Source organism: Schistocerca gregaria, chromosome 5 (genome assembly GCF_023897955.1).
Source record: "Schistocerca gregaria isolate iqSchGreg1 chromosome 5, iqSchGreg1.2, whole genome shotgun sequence".
Lineage (NCBI taxonomy): Eukaryota > Metazoa > Arthropoda > Insecta > Orthoptera > Acrididae > Schistocerca > Schistocerca gregaria.
Genome location: NC_064924.1, coordinates 371,466,167 through 371,484,737, shown reverse-complemented (window position 1 = coordinate 371,484,737; position 18,571 = coordinate 371,466,167). Strand labels below are relative to the sequence as shown.

Here is an 18,571-nt window from a genome sequence, read left to right as displayed (position 1 = left end):
AGTTTTTGTATACAGCTTATTTTTCAAAATGCTGTCAAATTTTGGCTTCATTTTTAGTAGTTCCTCATAAACAAACAACAGATTGTCACATTTGTATAATTTCATCATTAGTTACCTTTCTTCTAGCTCTTACTAACTGAGAAACTCACTTCTGCCTGAAATTTGAAGTAACACAGTTGATATGAGCAAGCATTTCACGGTTTATAGTTTCAGTACTTTCCTTGTCTGTTCTTTTATAGCTCTGTATATACATTGTAAAAAATATTACAACAATCTTCCCACATCATTTGGCTGTCAACATTTCTTTCTTACAATCTTCAACTTTCAGTTCAGCTCAACGAAAGTTAGATATGGAAAGCAGTATCAGTAGTAAGGTCAAGGCTATTGGATATAGAAAGGATGGTGGAGGTGGCTACATAAATGAGAGCTTCACCAGTGATAATGATATTGGTCCAAACAGACAAGCTCAGCATGTTTCTGAAGGAGACCTTAGCCTCACGCATCCTGCTACTACTAATGGTAAGCAAATAAGATGATGTTTCTTGAGCAGGATTATGTTAGCAGCAGAAAAAAACAAGGTATCAAGAAAGTTATTACATTGCTTGTACAGCCCATACTCCTCTTACAACGTAAACTGGTGCATCTAAAGAGTGAGTACATATGTATGTTTAAACTTTCTGCTACAAAGATGAATGAGTGTCAAAAGGCTTAAGGAGTCATCAATATTTTGTGGTGAGCCTATCTGCCACTCATAATTTTGTCTTAAAGTTATGTGGGTGTCTGTCTTCTCAATCACTGTTTGCATTTCATCTATAACTTTCCATTACAGTAATAATTAAACTGTATTCTAGACTACCTCATGTATATATGCTGTCACCGATTGTGTAATGTATATATGCTAAAGTTATGACACAACAAAAATTATAACACAAGATTATTATTTTAGGTGGGTAATAACATTTAAAAAATAGCTAAGCAATTTCATGTTGTATATTTAGCAAATATTTCTCCTTCCCTCTTTCCTGACAAAGCAACCGCCGCTTGCGAAAGCTCAAAATTTTGTGTGTGTGTTTGTGTTTTTTTTTTTTATTGTGCCTGTCTACTGGCACTTTCCCGCTTGGTAAGTCTTGGAATCTTTGTTTTTAATATATATATATATATATATATATATATATATATATATATATATATATATATATATATATATATATATATATATATATATATGACGATGTAAATAAAACAGAAAGAAACTTCCACATGGGAAAAATATATTAAAAATAAAGATTCCAAGACTTACCAAGCGGGAAAGCGCCGGCAGACAGGCACATGAACAAAACACACAAACACACACACAGAATTACAAGCTTTCGCAACTGGCAGTTGCTTCGTCAGGAAGGAAGGAAGGAGAGGGAAAAATGAAAGGGTGTGGGTTTTAAGGGAGAGGGTAAGGAGTCATTCCAATCCCAGGAGCGGAAAGACTTCCCTTAGGGGAAAAAAAGGACAGGTGTACACTCACGCACACACACACACACACATATCCATCCGCACATACACAGACACAATAAATAAATCAAACCCCTAAGAATATAGAATCTCCTAGACTGATACTTGACTATTTCTGTCCGCTCACTTCACACACATCCAGCACCTGAGGGTTACTCATTGATTTTGCTCTACTCATATTATGTTCATTGTCTACATACTTTTTATTCTTACTCGTGTAGTCATACACTGATATCGTGCAAAATCCAGTTAAGGCGGTGAGGTTTGTAACGCACTGCATTCAGTCAGGGTCATTCCCATTTTAGTCACTTCTAACTGAACACTATCAAATGCTTATGCAGTGAGAAAAATGAGGGCACTGATTTTTAACTATGCTTTAAACACACATGGAGAACTAATCACTTGCTTACACTTAAATCATATCTTGTCTTAAACAAGGATGATATGCAACTTCCCATCACCCGCATATTAATAACAAAAATGGCTATATAAACAAATGATAGGAAAAAACTGACACTGTGAGCAATATTTAGGAAATAACAAAACACTCTACAGCTAAACTCTCCATATCAGTGGTCTTCGTTTCGTCACCTATCTCATTATGACTTCAGACTGACAGATCGTACACGAATATTAATTCACAATTTTCTGCAATAGAAACAGTATTTGTTTTACTACATAACAGTTCAGAACATGAAACTTCCTGGCAGATTATAACTGTGTGCCAGGAAGTTTCATAACAGTGCACACTCTGCTGCAGAGTGAAAATCTCATTCTGGAGTTCTTAGCATTTTCTTGGCTTAAAGATTTCAGTATCATCAAGGCTAAACTTAAAAAAAGTTGACTTGTAAAATTTTTTTTTTCTGGTCGATTTATTATTATGGAGGAGCTGTAAATTAGTTATTTATATAGATAATTTACAGAGTTGTACACATCATGCTTTCAGAGCATCTGTCTCCAACACCAAAGAAGTTATTACAAGAGAGGAAACTTCCCTTACTACTACTGGCAAGGAAAACACCATTGGCAAAGTCGCTGTCAATGCCAGATATGGATAACAGAGTGAAAAAACGTCAACGACTTATGGTGTAAGTTTCTCATGATGCAGATATTTCACAAAATTGTGCTTGCAAAAATAGTTGTACCTGTTATTTGTTACATATTGATAATAACTTCTTTTTAGAATTCATGTGCTGTATCCCAATTTATTGGGCACTATGTACAAATTTGAAAATTTTTGGACTAAATGGTGTAGTAGTAGTAGTAGTAGTAGTAGTAGTAGTAGTAGTAGTAAAATTTAATCAGCATCAAATAATCCATTCAATCTGTAGTATAATGCAGCTTATTCTTCTGAATACATCAGGTAAAAATACTGAAGTTCACAATTTATGAAGTCAAGTTTGAGATTAACAATAAACATTAAATTTTAAGACATTTTATGTTTGTTAATATGTAAGAACAGTGTTATAAATTTTTTATCATCTTGGATTTCTTGTGTTATCGTAATTTTTAGAGTGATGACTATTAAATGAAAAGAGTAATTAATACTGTTCGTTTCCATATTCGAGGTTAGTTTACTATTAGATGAAAATTCAATATTCATTATTTATACTTAATTCACAGTCTTACTTTCCTGCAATGTGACCATCTTCCCCATACAAACCATTCCTCCCTCATCCAATATTTCCTGTCCATGCAGTGACAGGTGAATCATTAATTCAAGTGTTTTCATATATTATATGGTCTGCATCTGAATCGTTTTGATAAGAGAATACTTGCAGAATTAAATGTAAGAAACATCCTGTGTGAACAAATTGCCATCAATCCCATCTCAGTGTTCACCACTGTCTTAAGTGCCTATTTGGAATAAAGTAGTCTGACAAAGAAAGTTCCATCGTAAGTATAAGAACTGTTGGTACAAGTAACACCAAAGCACAACACTACTATTTGGATGATCTATGAATCTGAAAGAATACTCATTTAGTATCTTCCCTCAAACCATTTGAAGTCTTATACCTAAAAAACATGGATTTATTACATCTGTGCAGCAAAATGAAAGAGCAAGTGGAGTATGGTAGTTGTGGTTATGATTGTAGCATCAAATACAAAGTATAGATACACAGTAAGTTCTGAGACTACCAAAAATTGAGTTCAAAATTATGTAAAAAGAATTTATAATAATATCAGTTCTCTCTAGCCACACACTAGCAGCACCAATTATAGAGGTACTGGAATACTTAGACAAATCTTCAACAGTATTGCTTTTCAGTACTGCCATGATCTTTCACCGAATCAGTGCAACTTCCTCAACATGATGTCCTTCGAGGGAAGATCAGACTTGGGCAAAGAACATGAAGTCTGCTCTACCAAATAAGATAAACTGGAGGAGGGGGCACATTAATATGTCTCCTATCCCTGTTTTAGCCAAAACCAGATTGACAAGAATACTACATTGAGCTCGCACACTGTCATACAAGGAAAACATAAAACACTCTCACATTTTTGTGTTCAAAAATGAAGACTTCCACATAGCATATCCTCATCACAGTCTTGGTATGATAATTCCTACAGAATCCAAAAATAGGATGAGTGTGGTGTTCAATGTTGATTTCAATGCATGCAGGTGATCCATTTAAAGTAACTGAAAATGGGTCGACTGCCTCTTCAACCCCCCCCCCCCCCCCCCCCCCACACACACACACACGGTACCAGTGACTATGCTGTCCATGCATTGAATGGGCAAGGCGCATGAGATATCTGACTTCAAATGAAGGCAGATTGTGATGACCAGGGTCTCGGAACAAGCATTTCAGAAACTGCATGACTTCTCAGGTGTTCGAAAAGTGCCGTGGTGAATGTCTTCAACAAGAAGCGAAACACAGTGAAACCAAGCTGAGACATCGTGAGGTTGGGTGGCCACCTCTCTTTAGAGATGTCATACGTCATAAGCTGGGTAGACTGGTAAAACAGAAGAGGTGGTGAACTGTGATGCAACTAACATCAGACTTTAATGCTGGGGAGAGTACATGTGTGTCTGAAAACACAGTGCAACGAACACTCTTGAGGATGGACCTCCACATCCAGTGACCTGTGAACATGTCAACATTGACACAACAACATCAGCAACTATGACTGAAATAACCACCATGTGACCATCAGCACTGGATGTTGACACAAAGGCAGAGCACTGCAAGGTCTGCTTCTTCTTCATGCCAGTGGGAGGACGCGAATCTGTAGTCTCCTAGGGGAACAGATATTTGTCAAACCTGAACTGCAGGATCGAGGCAAGCTGGTGGTGGCTCCATTATGCTCTGGGGAACATTCACGTGGGTATCTGTGGATCAAGTGGAACTTGCGCAAGGCATCATAATAGCCAAGGAGTATTATTCACTGGTTGCACACCATGTACACCCCTTCGTGACAACTATGTTTCTCAATGGCAGTGACAATTTCCAACAACACAATGCACCATGCCACAAGCCCAGGACTGTGATGGAGTGATTTGAGTAATGCAGTTGCAAGTTCCAATTGATGTGCTGCCCCCCCCCCCCTCCCCCCCAACCCGATCAAACATGTATGGGATGACTGCATGTGATGCTGTATGGAATTACAAGGTGTAAGAGGAAGGCAAGCATTACACGAAGCTGGTGAAATGGGACAATCTATATTATATGCAGAGCAATTGTGATGCTTCTTTTTCATGCAAAAATTAAGTCTCAGAACTTACTGAGCCTTGTGCTTACTCTAAATCTATTAGAAGGTTATGTTATATTGTTCAACTTGTATACGATAGAGATGGACTATAAATATAAAAATCAGCATTAAGTCCTAAACTCAACAGGTCTGAGAATATTTTGTTGAACACGCCCTTAAACGCTGGCCTGGGAGGGACATGAAGTGAGCGAATGGGGGGCAGGTATGTAGCACCTCTGAACTCATCATAGAGGAGACAAGGGAAATTACATATTGTACAAAATGAAGAGGAATGGATAGGGAGAGGGAAATAGAACAGAGGAAAGCAGTGACTGAAGAGAGGCAAGTAAGAGTCTGGATTAGTTTAGTGACATAGGCACCACGGCACCAGGGGATAGGGGTGAAGGTTGGTGTGGGACAGGGGCTAGTGGAGATCGAGGTCATAACAACAGCAGATTTAAACAACAGTGTTGCAGAAGAATAATTTCCATCTGCCTAATGAATTACAACTTTTCTAACAAAAAATGGTATTAGGGGTCAGGGCAAGAAACAATATGGCACAGATTGTGTATCAACATCTCATTCATCTACATGTGAAGTTCCTGGATATCATCGGTTGTGGCTGATATCTCCGCTGGACCGATTCCTGGTGTTGGCCAATCGCACACCTGCAGAATCACCCGATGTGCCTGGAGCCGGCTGGTGGTGGTGGTGGTGGTGGTGGTGGTGGTGGTGGTGGTGGTGGTGGTGGTGGTGGTGGGGGGGGGGGGGGGGGGGACGGACGGACGCGTGTGAAGTTCGTGTCCCAGCATCCATCTCTGTCTGCTTCGTCCAAGGCCCTTGGTGGACCTGAAAGTTCCTGTTTGATTTTCCTGATTGCAGGCTCCCAGGCTGTGCTGAGATGGTAGCCACTGTCACGGTTGATTAGGTTGTTGGGTTAACTGTATTTCTATGGACTTTTTGATTATTGAGTCCCAGAATCCATTTATACTGCATATTTTCTTTGTGTCTTCAAAATTGTGGGGTGTGCTTCTCTTCAATACTATGCTCGGACACAGCAGATTTGTTGGTTTGAACCAAGTGTACGTGCTTGATGCGTTCATTGCGGCACTGTGAGATGCAAAGCTATGTCTGTCCTATATATTGCATCCCACATTTGCATTTGATCTTGTGCACACTAGGTGCCGTCAGACCTAGTGGATCCTTGGTTGAACCAAGAATATCTTTGATTTTTCCTGCTGTGTGGAAAATGGTCTTCACTTTGTTTCTTGAGAATTTTCATGATCTTGGCCAGTAATTTTTCCCACATATTTCTTGTTGCCTGGACAGAAATTTCATTTTGTGTATTTGCTTCAAATCTTACAGGGAATTTGTAATTCTGTAGCTCAACAGATTAAAAGGCTGTTACCACATTTAATTTAAAGTTAATTGTTCACTGTCCTGCAATACATTGCATCAGACACAATGCAGCCCCTCTGTGAATGCTGTTCTCAAACACAGTATGAGTTGCTTGATGTTTGTAAGCAGATAGAAACTGCCATGACTACTGTCATGGATCTTGCCGTTGGTGGGGAGACTTGCGTGCCTCAACGACGCAGATACCCGTACAGTAGGTGCAATCACAACAGAGGGGTGTCGGTTGAGAGGCCAGACAAACGTGTGGTTCCTGAAGAGGGGCAGCAGCCTTTTTAGTAGTTGCAGGGGCAACAGTCTGGATGATTGACTGATCTGTCCCTGTAACACTAACCAAAACGGCCTTGCTGTTGTGGTACTGCGAATGGCTGAAATCAAGGGGAAACTACAGCCATAATTTTTCCCGAGGGCATGCAGCTTTACTATATGATTAAATGATGGCATCCTCTTGGGTAAAATATTCCGGAGGTAAAATAGTCCCCCATTTGGATCTCTGGGTGGGGAATACTCAGGAGGATGTCGTTATCAGGAGAAAGAAAACTGGTGTTCTATGGATTGGAGTGTGGAATGTCAGATCCCTTAATTGGGCAGGTAGGTTAGAAAATTTAAAAAGGGAAATGGATAGGTTAAACTTAGATATAGTGGAAATTAGTGAAGTTCGGTGGCAGGAAGAACATGACTTTTGGTCAGGTGAATACAGGGTTATAAATACAAAATCAAATAGGGGTAATGCAGGAGTAAGTTTAATAATGAATAAAAAAATAGGATTGCAGGTAAACTACTACAAACAGCATAGTGAACGCATTATTGTGGCCAAGATAGACATGAAGCCCATGCATACTACAGTAGTACAAGTTTATATGCCAAATAGCTCTGCAGATGATGAAGAAATTGATGAAATGTGTGATGAGATAAAAGAGGGTGACTGTAATTCGACAGTATGAAAAAGAAGAGAAGGAAACATAGTAGGTGAATATGGATTGGGGCTAAGAAATGAAAGAGGAAACTGCCTGGTAGAATTTTGCACAGAGCATAACTTAATCATAGCTAACACTTGGTTCAAGAATCATGAAAGAAGGTTGTATACATGGAAGAAGTCTGGGGATACTACAAGGTATCAGATAGATTATATAATTATAAGACAGAGATTTAAGAACCAGGTTTTAAATTGTTAGACATTTCCAGGGGCAGATGTGGACTCTGACCACAATCTATTGGTTATGAACTGTAGATTAAAACTGAAGAAACTGCAAAAAGGTGGAAATTTAAGGAGATGGGACTTGGATAAACTGAAAGATCCAGAGGTTGTACAGAGTTTCAGGGAGAACATAAGGGAACAATTTACAGGAATGGGGGAAATAAATACAGTAGAAGAAGAATGGGTAGCTTTGAGGAATGAAATAGTAAAGGCAGCAGAGGATCAAGTAGGTAAAGATGAGGGTTAGTAGAAATCCTTGGGTAACAAAAGAGATACTAAATTTAATTGATGGAAGGATAAAATAAAAAAATGCATTAAGTGAAGCAGGCAAAAAGGAATACAAACGTCTCAAAAATGATATCGACAGGAAGGGCAAAATGGCTAAGCAGGGATGGCTAGAGGACAAACGTAAGGATATAGAGGCTTATCTCATGAGGGGTAAGATCGATACTACCTACAGGAAAATTAGAGAGACCTTTGAAGAAAAGAGAACCACTTGTATGAATATCAAGAGCTCAGATGGAAACCCAGTTCTAAGCAAAGAAGGGAAGGCAGAAAGGTGGAAGGAGTATATAGAAGGTTTATACAAGGGCGATGTACTTGAGAACAATATTATGGAAATGGAAGAGGATGTAGATGAAGACGAAATGGGAGATATAATACTGCGTGAAGAGTTTGACAGAGCACTGAAAGAACAAAGTCGAAACAAGGCCCCGGGAGTAGACAAAATTCCATTAGAACTACTGACAGCCTTGGGAGAGCCAGTCGTGACAGAACTCCATCATCTGGTGAGCAATATGTATGAGACAGGCGCAATTCCCTCAAACTTCAAGAAGAATATAATAATTCCGATCCCAAAGAAAGCAGGTGTTGACAGATGTGAAAATTACCAAACTATCAGTTTAACAAGTCACAGCTGCAAAATACTAACGCGAATTCTTTACAGACGAATGGAAAAACTGGTAGAAGCCGACCTCGGGGAAGATCAGTTTGGATTCCTTAGAAGTGTTGGAACACGTGAGGCAATACTGACCCTACGACTTATCTTAGAAGAAAGATTAAGGAAAGGCAAACCCACGTTTCTAGCATTTGTAGACTTAGAGAAAGCTTTCGACAATGTTGACTGGAATACTCTCTTTCAAATTCTGAAAGTGGCAAGGGTAAAATACAGGGAGCGAAAGGCTATTTACAATTTGTACAGAAAGCAGATTGCAGTTATAAATGTCGAGGGATATGAAAGGGAAACTTTGGTTGGGAAGGGAGTGAGACAGGGTTGTAGCCTCTCCCTGATGCTATTCAATCTGTATACTGAGCAAGCAGTAAAGGAAATGAAAGAAAAGTTTGGAGTAGATATTAAAATCCAGGGAGAAGAAATAAAAACTTTGAGGTTTGCCGATGACATTGTAATTCTGCCAGAGACAGAGCAGCTGAACTGAATGGACAGTATCAGATGAATGTCAACAAAAGCAAAACGAGGATAATGGAATGTAGTCAAATGAAGTCAGGTGATGCTGAGGGAATTGGATTAGGAAATGAGACACTTAAAGTAGTAAAGGAGTTTTGCTATTTGGGGAGCAAAATAACTGATGATGGTTGAAGTAGAGAGGATATAAAATGTTGACTGGCAATGGAAAGAAAAGCATTTTTGAAGAAGAGAAATTTGTTAACATCAAGTATTGATTTAAGTGTCAGGAAGTCGTTTCTGAAAGTATTTGTCATGTATGGAAGTGAAACATGGGCTATAAATAGTTTGGACAAGAAGAGAATAGAAGCTTTCGAAATGTGGTGCTACAGAAGAATGCTGAAGATTAGATGGGCAGATCACATAACTAATGAAGAGGTATTGAATAGAATTGGGGAGAAGACCAGTTTGTGGCACAACTTGACTAGAAGAAGGGTAAAAACTGTAGAGGGAGACCAAGGGATGAATACACTAAGCAGATTCAGGACGACGTAGGTTGCAGTAAGTACTTGGTGATGAAGAGGCTTGCACAGGATAGAGTAGCATGGAGAGCTGCGTCAAACCAGCCTTAGGACTGAGGACCACAACAACAACACTGTCAAATAATTGGCAGCTGCTGCAAATTGATGTGTCGGAAGAGCTCCTCCTGAGAGTCATGTTCCTGTGTTACCAATGGTACCTCAAGCACTACTGTGTTCTGTGGGTCCTGTCTCCTCTGTAGGAAGTATGGATCTGTCATTACTTTCCCTTGACGTGAGTGGCTTCTCACTGGTAGATCTAGGCATCCTAGACAGGATGAATGGGTCTGGGGAGGACAATATGTTATACTGATCCTCTTCAACCAGCAAGCTTGAGGTACTGCCTACCATTGAAACAGAGCCAGAGTGACTCACTTCACCTGTTTCGGGCAAATTAGCTTTGTCATGTGTCAAGAGGAGGCAACCACAACAGGGTAGGGGTCTGTTAATCATTGGCAGTTGTGACATATGGCGAATAATGGTACCTCTCAGGGAAATGGTAGCAAGTAACAGGAAAGAGGAGCAAAATGTACTCAGTTTGTAGGCCTGGGCACATTGGAGATGCTATTCAAAGAGCAACTGACCCAACAAGGTACAACCAACTGCAGATAATTTGGTGTGCAGTGGAGCAAATGATGCCTATCATCTGGGCTGTGAATTCATACTTAGATCATTCCAGTGGCTGGCAGAGAAAGTTGAGAAGATCAGCCTTGTGCGTGCAGTTCAAAGCAAGCTCACAATTTGCAGCATTAGGTGAAGAACTGATAGTGGCCCACTGGTTCTGAGTCAAGTGGAAGGAGTGAACCAGAGACTTTAAAGATTCTGTGACAAGCTAGACTGTGGCTTCGTAGACTTGGGCTGTAGGGATTGAGAGCTAAAGGGTCCCCTTAAATGGGTCAAGTGTGCACTGCACATCAGAGACTGCTTTCCAGGTACCCAACTGTGTGTTGCATGCACACAAGGGGTTCTGGATAAGGTGGGACTCCATCCACTCCAGATAATGTCAGCTGTAGGAGATGCAGGAGTAAATGTGTAATATCCAAAAGAATTCTCCTCTGCAAGGGAGAGTATTAAAATCCTTGTACTTAATTGTCAAAACCTTCACAACAAAGTGCAAGAGTTTGAGGTGCTTCTGAAAAGCACTGAAATGCTTAACTCTGTTTTAAAATGTTCCTTTATAATGGAAAAACCAGGGGAAATGCCACAATTTAATTCTTGTTAAGTACTACTGAAAAGATGAGTGAAATCAGTATTAGTGTCAGAGGCCTTGAGAAGAAGTTGGTACTGTTAAAACTGAACACAGTTCCAGGGCCTGACAGAATCCCTATCAGATTCTACACTGAATTTGTCTCTGAGTTAGCACCATGTACCAATAAATTCTATTGTGGCTCCCTGAAACAAAAAACCATGTCCTGTAGTAGAAGAAATCAGATGTTTACAAGAAGGGTAATAGAAGTGACCCACAAAATTACTGTCCAATATCCTTGACATCAATTTGTTGTAGAATCTTACAACATATTCCAATTTCAAATGTAATGAAATCTTTCAGACAGAATGAACACCTCTAGGCCAACCATCATGGATACTAAAAACATTGATCATGCAAAACTCAATTCTTACTTTCCTCACATGACGTACTGAAAAGCCTTGGATAAAGGCAGTCAGGTAGATGCATCATTTCTTGAGTTCCAGAAAGCATTTGATTCAGTACCAGATATCCAGTTATCGTCAAAACTATGATTTATGGGGTATCAAGTGAAATTTGTGACAGGATTCTTTGTTAGGGAGGACAAAGCTTATTATCTTGGATGGAGAGTCATCATCAGATGTAGAAATAGCTTTGAATGTGCTCCAGGGAAGTGTTGGGACCCAAGGTGTGTTCATGTTGTATGATAAGGACATTGCACACAATATTAATAGTAATCTCAGACTTTTTGCACATGATGCAGCCATCTGTAATGAAGTACTGTCTGAGAGAAGCTGTATCAGTTAGATCTTGATAAGATGTCAAAGTGGTGCAAATATTGGCAACTTGCTTTAAATACTCAAAAAAATTAATTAGGCACTTCACTAAATGAAAAAACCTACTATCCTATGACCATAATATAAATTACTCACAGATGGAATCAGCCAACTTATCAAATACCTGGATATAACAATTTCTGGGAATATGAAATTGGAATGATCAAATAGGCTCAGTCATGGGTAAAGCAGATCGCAGACTCTGGTTTACGGTAGAACATTGGTGAATGCAATCAGTCTACAAAGGTACGATAGGATGTATCCTGTGTCATGCACTTCAGCAGAGTGTAGATGAACACACAAATGTAACTTCCACCCCACCCATTGGCAACACATGCCTATATTCTTGTGTGCAATCAATCATAAAGATACCAAATGGCATCATGCACTACATTTTTCCAAGCATCTTCCACCTTTCAAAGTAGTCAGACAACGGTTGTTGCAGGTACTGAAAAATGAGTAAGTTCCTGCTTCTCATATTCCACATGTTCAACTGGCAAAAGACCTTGTGACTTTATGGGCCTGGGCAATTGTTGTATATGACGAAGAGCACATTGCATTGCAGCAGCCATAAGTGGACATGCATTATCATGCTGAAAAAGAATTTGACCTTCCTGTCACAGAAATTACAGTAGCTGGGGATACCAACCTGTGCAGTGTAGCAGAAACACCAAATGTAAATGACGGTTGCCCACTCCATGAAGCCTAGGATTGGAACAGTGTGTCACAGATGGATGCACTCTGAAATGGGCAGATCACCAGGTCTATGCCATATATATGTACATCCATCACTCGCATATAGTCAGTATGTACTCCAATCACAGAAGATGACAGAGCACCATCTTACTCTCCAATCAACTCTTTTATGACACCTGAGTATCCATGCTTGACACTGACATGGTGTCAGTGATAGCCTGGCCAGAGGCACATGTGATCATCATCTTGCTGCAACCAAATGGTTCCTAGTGGTCCCTCATGACACAGCAGGCGTCAACATATGCCCGAATTTTGTCCTTAGATGATGTTTAGTTGGCTGCCACTGCTTGCATGATGTGTTCATCTTGATGGGCATACGTACTACAAGAACATACGAAACTTGGTCTACAGATGTGGGAATGTTACACAGACCACTGTTGAAAGCAGCATCAATCACCTATACACTGTGCCCAACATGTGCAGCAATCTCTCAATATGTTCATCCACCTTCCCACATGCCCACTACAGGAGTACGTATTAGTGGGGCATGGTTGTACCCAGAATGAATGTTGCAAACACTATTCACCTCTAAACCCAGAACAATTACTTCTGCAGAGTCAAAATAGAGGATGCACCGACAGGCCTCCTGAAAGCCATCTGATTGCTGATGACCCTGATACATGAATCTCAAACACTGACTCCTCGGTATGCACATATTATACCCTGGTGGCACTGAACATAGACCTTGAGGGTGCTGCCTTTTGTTTCTTGCCAGTATATACGTAACACTTTCCAGAGAAGAGAAATTTGTTTGTTTCACCAGAACATTAGAAGGCTGAAAAATGTGGTAAATGAGATTGTCAAGAAGATGTGAAAAATACCTTAGTGATAGATATTCTGTCTCTCTCTGAACACCATGTAAACCACAGTAACTAAGAAGGTAAATATCAGGGATTATACAGTGGCATCATTTTCATGTAGAGTTAATGTGGAAAAATGAGGGGTTGCAACATTGGTAAATGTTGGACACAGTCAAAAATTTTAAAACAAGCAGTCTTTGGCATATATCAGAAACTAGAATCATGTGCTTGTGAGTTGATGCTGCACAATACTTCTCTTACAATTGTAATTGTAACAGTCAGCAGAGAGAAATGATTAGTAGTTTGTGGAGTTTTAAATATGTGTTTCTTAAGATTCTGACACGAAAAATGAACTGATATTGTTATTGGACTGTTTTACTCTGATTTTAGGGATAACTTTTCCGACTTGTCTACAGCAAGATAGCAGGACCCTGATTGATAACATTTTTATAGACAATTTTCACCAAGTTGTAACAAACAATGTGCACCCAATTGTTAATGGACTACCTGATCATGATGCACAATTAATGGAAATAAACAATGTAGAAATTAACAGCTTTCAGGTATGTTCATTCAAAGCAGGGAGGCTTATTAAAGAAAAGAGGGTGCAATGTTTCAAACCTAAGTTGAAAGAAATGCTATGGGCTGAAGTATACACAGGGTGAATCAGAACTTAGACAAACTCCAGGTTGTTAAGAGATAGCTTCTGAGTATTATGGTGTAAGGGACTCAAGATGTCCAGTGGCAAGTAACAGAGTTACTGCATTTCATTTGGTTTCTTGCTCCATTTAGCTTTAGATCTGTATTGCACTGAAAATATGGCTCAACAGTGCAAATATCAACTGTATGGGCTGTGTGTGTGTCTTGTTCCCATTCTCACTGTACCAGCTATTGCCCTCTTTAATTCATTGTCTTCAAGTTTGCATTCAGTACTGCTCAGTTCTGTCCATGGTTTTGCACTCCACCAGTGTTAACTGTGTGTCAGCAGTGATACAAGCAGTATTATGAGTAGGTTTACTGATAAAGAGTTGGTTGATATGCACCTCATTTATGGGTGAATGAATGAAAGGGAAGAGCCAGCATGACAACACAAAGCTGAGCTGTCCCCACAGCTACATCAGCCACATTAGCAGTACACCGTTGAGAAACCAAATCCTGCATTTTGTGTTATACATTTTCGTGATTACGTATTACAGGCTTTTTGACTGTTGTGAAGATATTTTCCCTGGAACAAAGCCATTGGCATAACAAACTGAACATATCATTATTACATTTTTATTCTGTAATGAGCCTCTGGAGACCTTCCGCCCCCTATACCAAAATGCTTGGACAATATCCTTGATGCTTGGCTGATACCCTTGAACAACTTCTGAAATTTGTCAGTGGAGTTCTGGTTGACCCTGTATGGAAAGAGTATGTAATGGGAAATGCAATACACTTCATAGTAAATTTGTGTCAATGTTTGACAGTAGATTTCCTAAAAAGTTATCCAGAAATCCATTAAAGAAATAAGTCCATGGCTGAGCAAGGGATTAAAAATCTCATGTAGGAGGAAAAGGGAAATTTATGTAGAGGCCAGAATGAGTCAAGCTGCTACATTACTTACATTCTAGAAAAAATACTGTAATATTGTCAGGAAGGTCATTAAATTGTTCGGAGATATGAACATCCTGCCAGAAATCAATAATGCAGACAATATATTTGGTATTGTGGAATGGGAGATGGGACAACCACTCAGGGTACAAGATACCACAACAGTTAAACTAAATGGCAAATGTTATGACTGGTAATTCACAAGTTGCAGATACTTGTAACAATCAAATTCTAAATGTAGCAGTAAAGGAGTAAGAGAAAATATTAAAAATTTCATTCCACAAAATTTTAAGCAACTATTAGTAGCATCAACACCTTTCAACGAAAGGTGTTCATGAAACTAAAATACAAATTTCTGAAAGAATGAGTAATGTTGTAATGCATCACTGGCAGAGGAGATTTTCCATATACCTGAAAATATGCTTTTGTTAAACCTCTTCATGAAGATGACAAAGTCTTAAGCAATTACTGTCCTCTTCCTTACTGACATGTTTTTCCTACATGTCTGAAAAAAGTAATGCACTGAAAAGTAGTCTGACACTTGAGTAGAAACAAATTACTTAGCATATTGCAGTTTGGATTCCAGAAGGGAAGCTTGACTGAGAATTCTGTTTATACATTCTCACCAGATACTACAAGCCTCAAATAATAAACAAATTGTCAGTTGGTATTTTTTAAATATTTTCATAGCATATGACTGTGTAGACCATGCCACTCTTACAGATACTTAAGTTATATGCAGTAGATGACTTTACAAGCTGGTTTGAATCATTCTTAACCAACACAATGCAAAAAATGGTTATGCTGAGTAATTCAATGTATAAAAGATCGAAAATTATACTGACTGGATAAAATCAGAGTCACATAAGGTTCAATTTTGGGTCCACCCCTATTCCTCACATGAGTGAACGACCTTCCAATTAACTCACACATCAAACAAAATTGGTACTTTTGCAGATGATACTAGTGTTCTAACAAATCTCATTACAGAGAAGGCAAGAGAAGATACAGTTAATCATGTTCTTCAAAGAATTACTAAATTCAAACTTCCCAGCAGATTAAAACCATGTCATACTGACAAACTAGAAAGGCAAAGATCCTGAGTTTAAGTTTCATTCCAACATACAATTTTAATCTGCCAGGAAGTTTCATATCAGAGCATACTCCATTGCCAAGTGAAAATTTCATTCTGGAATTATTAAGTTGCTTTCTGAAAATAAACCCTCCAATAATTTTGAGAACACACTATATTAAGTTATACCAACAATTGCTGTAGCTCAAGAACTGGAGTCAGTAAACAGGAGAGAATAGTCCATCTTTTTGGATTTACATACTGATGAAAATTGAAGCAACATATTAATCAACAGCTCAAACAATAAAGTTCAGCTGCTTTTGCTCTTAGAATAATTGCTAGCATTGGAAACAAACAAATCAGACTCTCGGTATTTCTTGCATATTTCCACTCAGTAACATCATGCAGGATAATGTTGTGGGTTATCTTATCACTTAGAAACTATAGATTATTGCATAAAAGCAAACAGTAAGAATAATATTCAGTGTTGACCATGGCGATAATGTAGGCACCTTAATCATGGACCTAAAAATTTATTTGAACCATCAGAATACACAAATTTGCTAAAGAATTTCATCACAGGTAATCCATCACAAGTCAAGAACAATGATTTTCATATCTACAACATTAGGTGGAAAATTGGAATGTATTATCCATTATTAAGATAGTCACTGGCTCAGAAAGGAGTTAAACATGCACTAAGTTTTTGATCATTTGCTCAAGGATATAAAATTACTGACATGTAGCAAAGCAGGTTTTTAATATAACCTTAAATTATTTTTTCTGGACACCTCCTTTCATTCCATGGATGAAATTTTATTTAAAAACTTGTCCTTTTAAATAATATAGTTACAGTATTTCCAAGAGTAAGACTAAAAAATACATTCACTAATGTTAACACTAATCATGTATACATATTATGTAAGCTGACTCATTCCAGGTCATTTTGATAAAAGAATTCTTCAAATGATAAAATGGTTCATGAAAAATGTAACTAACTATCTAACTAACTAACAAGCTCACATGATGTGTGGTTTCACTTAGTTCCTGTGTCATGTTGTGAAACCTACATGAGATTGAACTCTGTACATTACATTCCTGCACTGTTGTTTGTCTTTGGATGGTACCCAAGATTTCTTTCAGTTCCTGTACTTTGTAAGTAGTACCTGAGATTGATTTTCAAAAGCTTTGATCTCAAAAGTTGATGGTGCTGAGTTTATTGATGCAGGAATGAATGTCTTTAGTACTGAAATTGAAGTACAGGGCAGTGTACCCCAGTCAGTTTTCTGTTCAAGATTTGTATCACATGGACTGGCTCTGTAGACAGAAGATAAATTAATAATACATTTCCTTATTGTACTGCTGAGTGAGCTTCATCATATGAAAAGTGAATGTCCATACAAATCTTTCAGCACATCAGTTTGCTTCATGGTGAATGGAGTGATATTGGTATGGGATTCATCTACATCTACATTTATACTCCGCAAGCCACCCAACTGTGTGTGGCAGAGCGCACTTTACGTGCCACAGTCATTACCTCCCTTTCCTGTTCCAGTCGCATATGGTTTGCGAGAAGAAAGACTGTCTGAAAGCCTCCGTGCGCGCTCGAATCTCTCTAATTTTACATTCGTGATCTCCTCGGGAGGTATAAGTAGGGGGAAGCAATATATTCGATACCTCATCCAGAAACGCACCCTCTCAAAACCTGGCGAGCAAGCTACACCGCAATGCAGAGTGCCTCTCTTGCAGAGTCTGCCACTTGAGTTTGTTAAACATCTCCGTAACGCTATCACGGTTACCAAATAACCCTGTGACGAAACGCGCTGCTCTTCTTTGGATATTCTCTATCTCTTCCGTCAACCCGATCTGGTACGGATCCCACACTGATGAGCAATACTCAAGTACAGGTCGAATGAGTGTTTTGTAAGCCACCTCCTTTGTTGATGGACTACATTTTCTAAGGACTCTCCCAATGAATCTCAACCTGGTACCCGCCTTACCATCAATTAATTTTATATTATCATTCCACTTCAAATCGTTCTGCACGCATACTCCCAGATATTTTACAGAAGTAACTGCTACCAGTGTTTGTTTCACTATCATATAATCATACAATAAAGTATCCTTCTTTCTTTGTATTCGCAATAGATTACATTTGTCTATGTTAAGGGTCAGTTGCCACTACCTGCACCAAGTGCCTATCCACTGCAGATCTTCCAGATTGCCATTTTGTTGACTGAAAATTTGATTTCCTGTGATGGAACTTATGGGTTGTTCTCCATAAATATTAATTTTGGCAAGCCTTCGATTGAGAAGGTTCTTAACAAAGCTTGGATTACATTCATAGAAATTACAGATGAAAGTTTTATCACAATTGGAAAATTGTGTCAGTAACAGTCAGCCAATTGACTTCCTAAATATGCTCCTGCACATTCAGTGTGTAAACTTGACTAGGGTTTCGATGCCTATGGCCACAGGAAATATTGTCTTGCTGAAGTGACTGGTATTTCTGGTGTAAGTAGCATTTAGCCATCATCA

General features: G+C 38.9%; 1 protein-coding gene across 1 annotated transcript in view; it reads left to right on the top strand.

The window, feature by feature from the left end:
• The window catches only part of LOC126272457 (NADPH oxidase 5), a 1,112,602-nt gene that overhangs the window by 1,029,591 nt on the left and 64,440 nt on the right, over positions 1 to 18,571 (top strand). The window contains exons 14-15 of the mRNA XM_049975335.1: positions 329 to 519; positions 2,453 to 2,594. Of these exons, the coding sequence (XP_049831292.1) occupies positions 329 to 519; positions 2,453 to 2,594 (333 nt within the window). The remainder of the gene's footprint in view (positions 1 to 328; positions 520 to 2,452; positions 2,595 to 18,571) is intronic.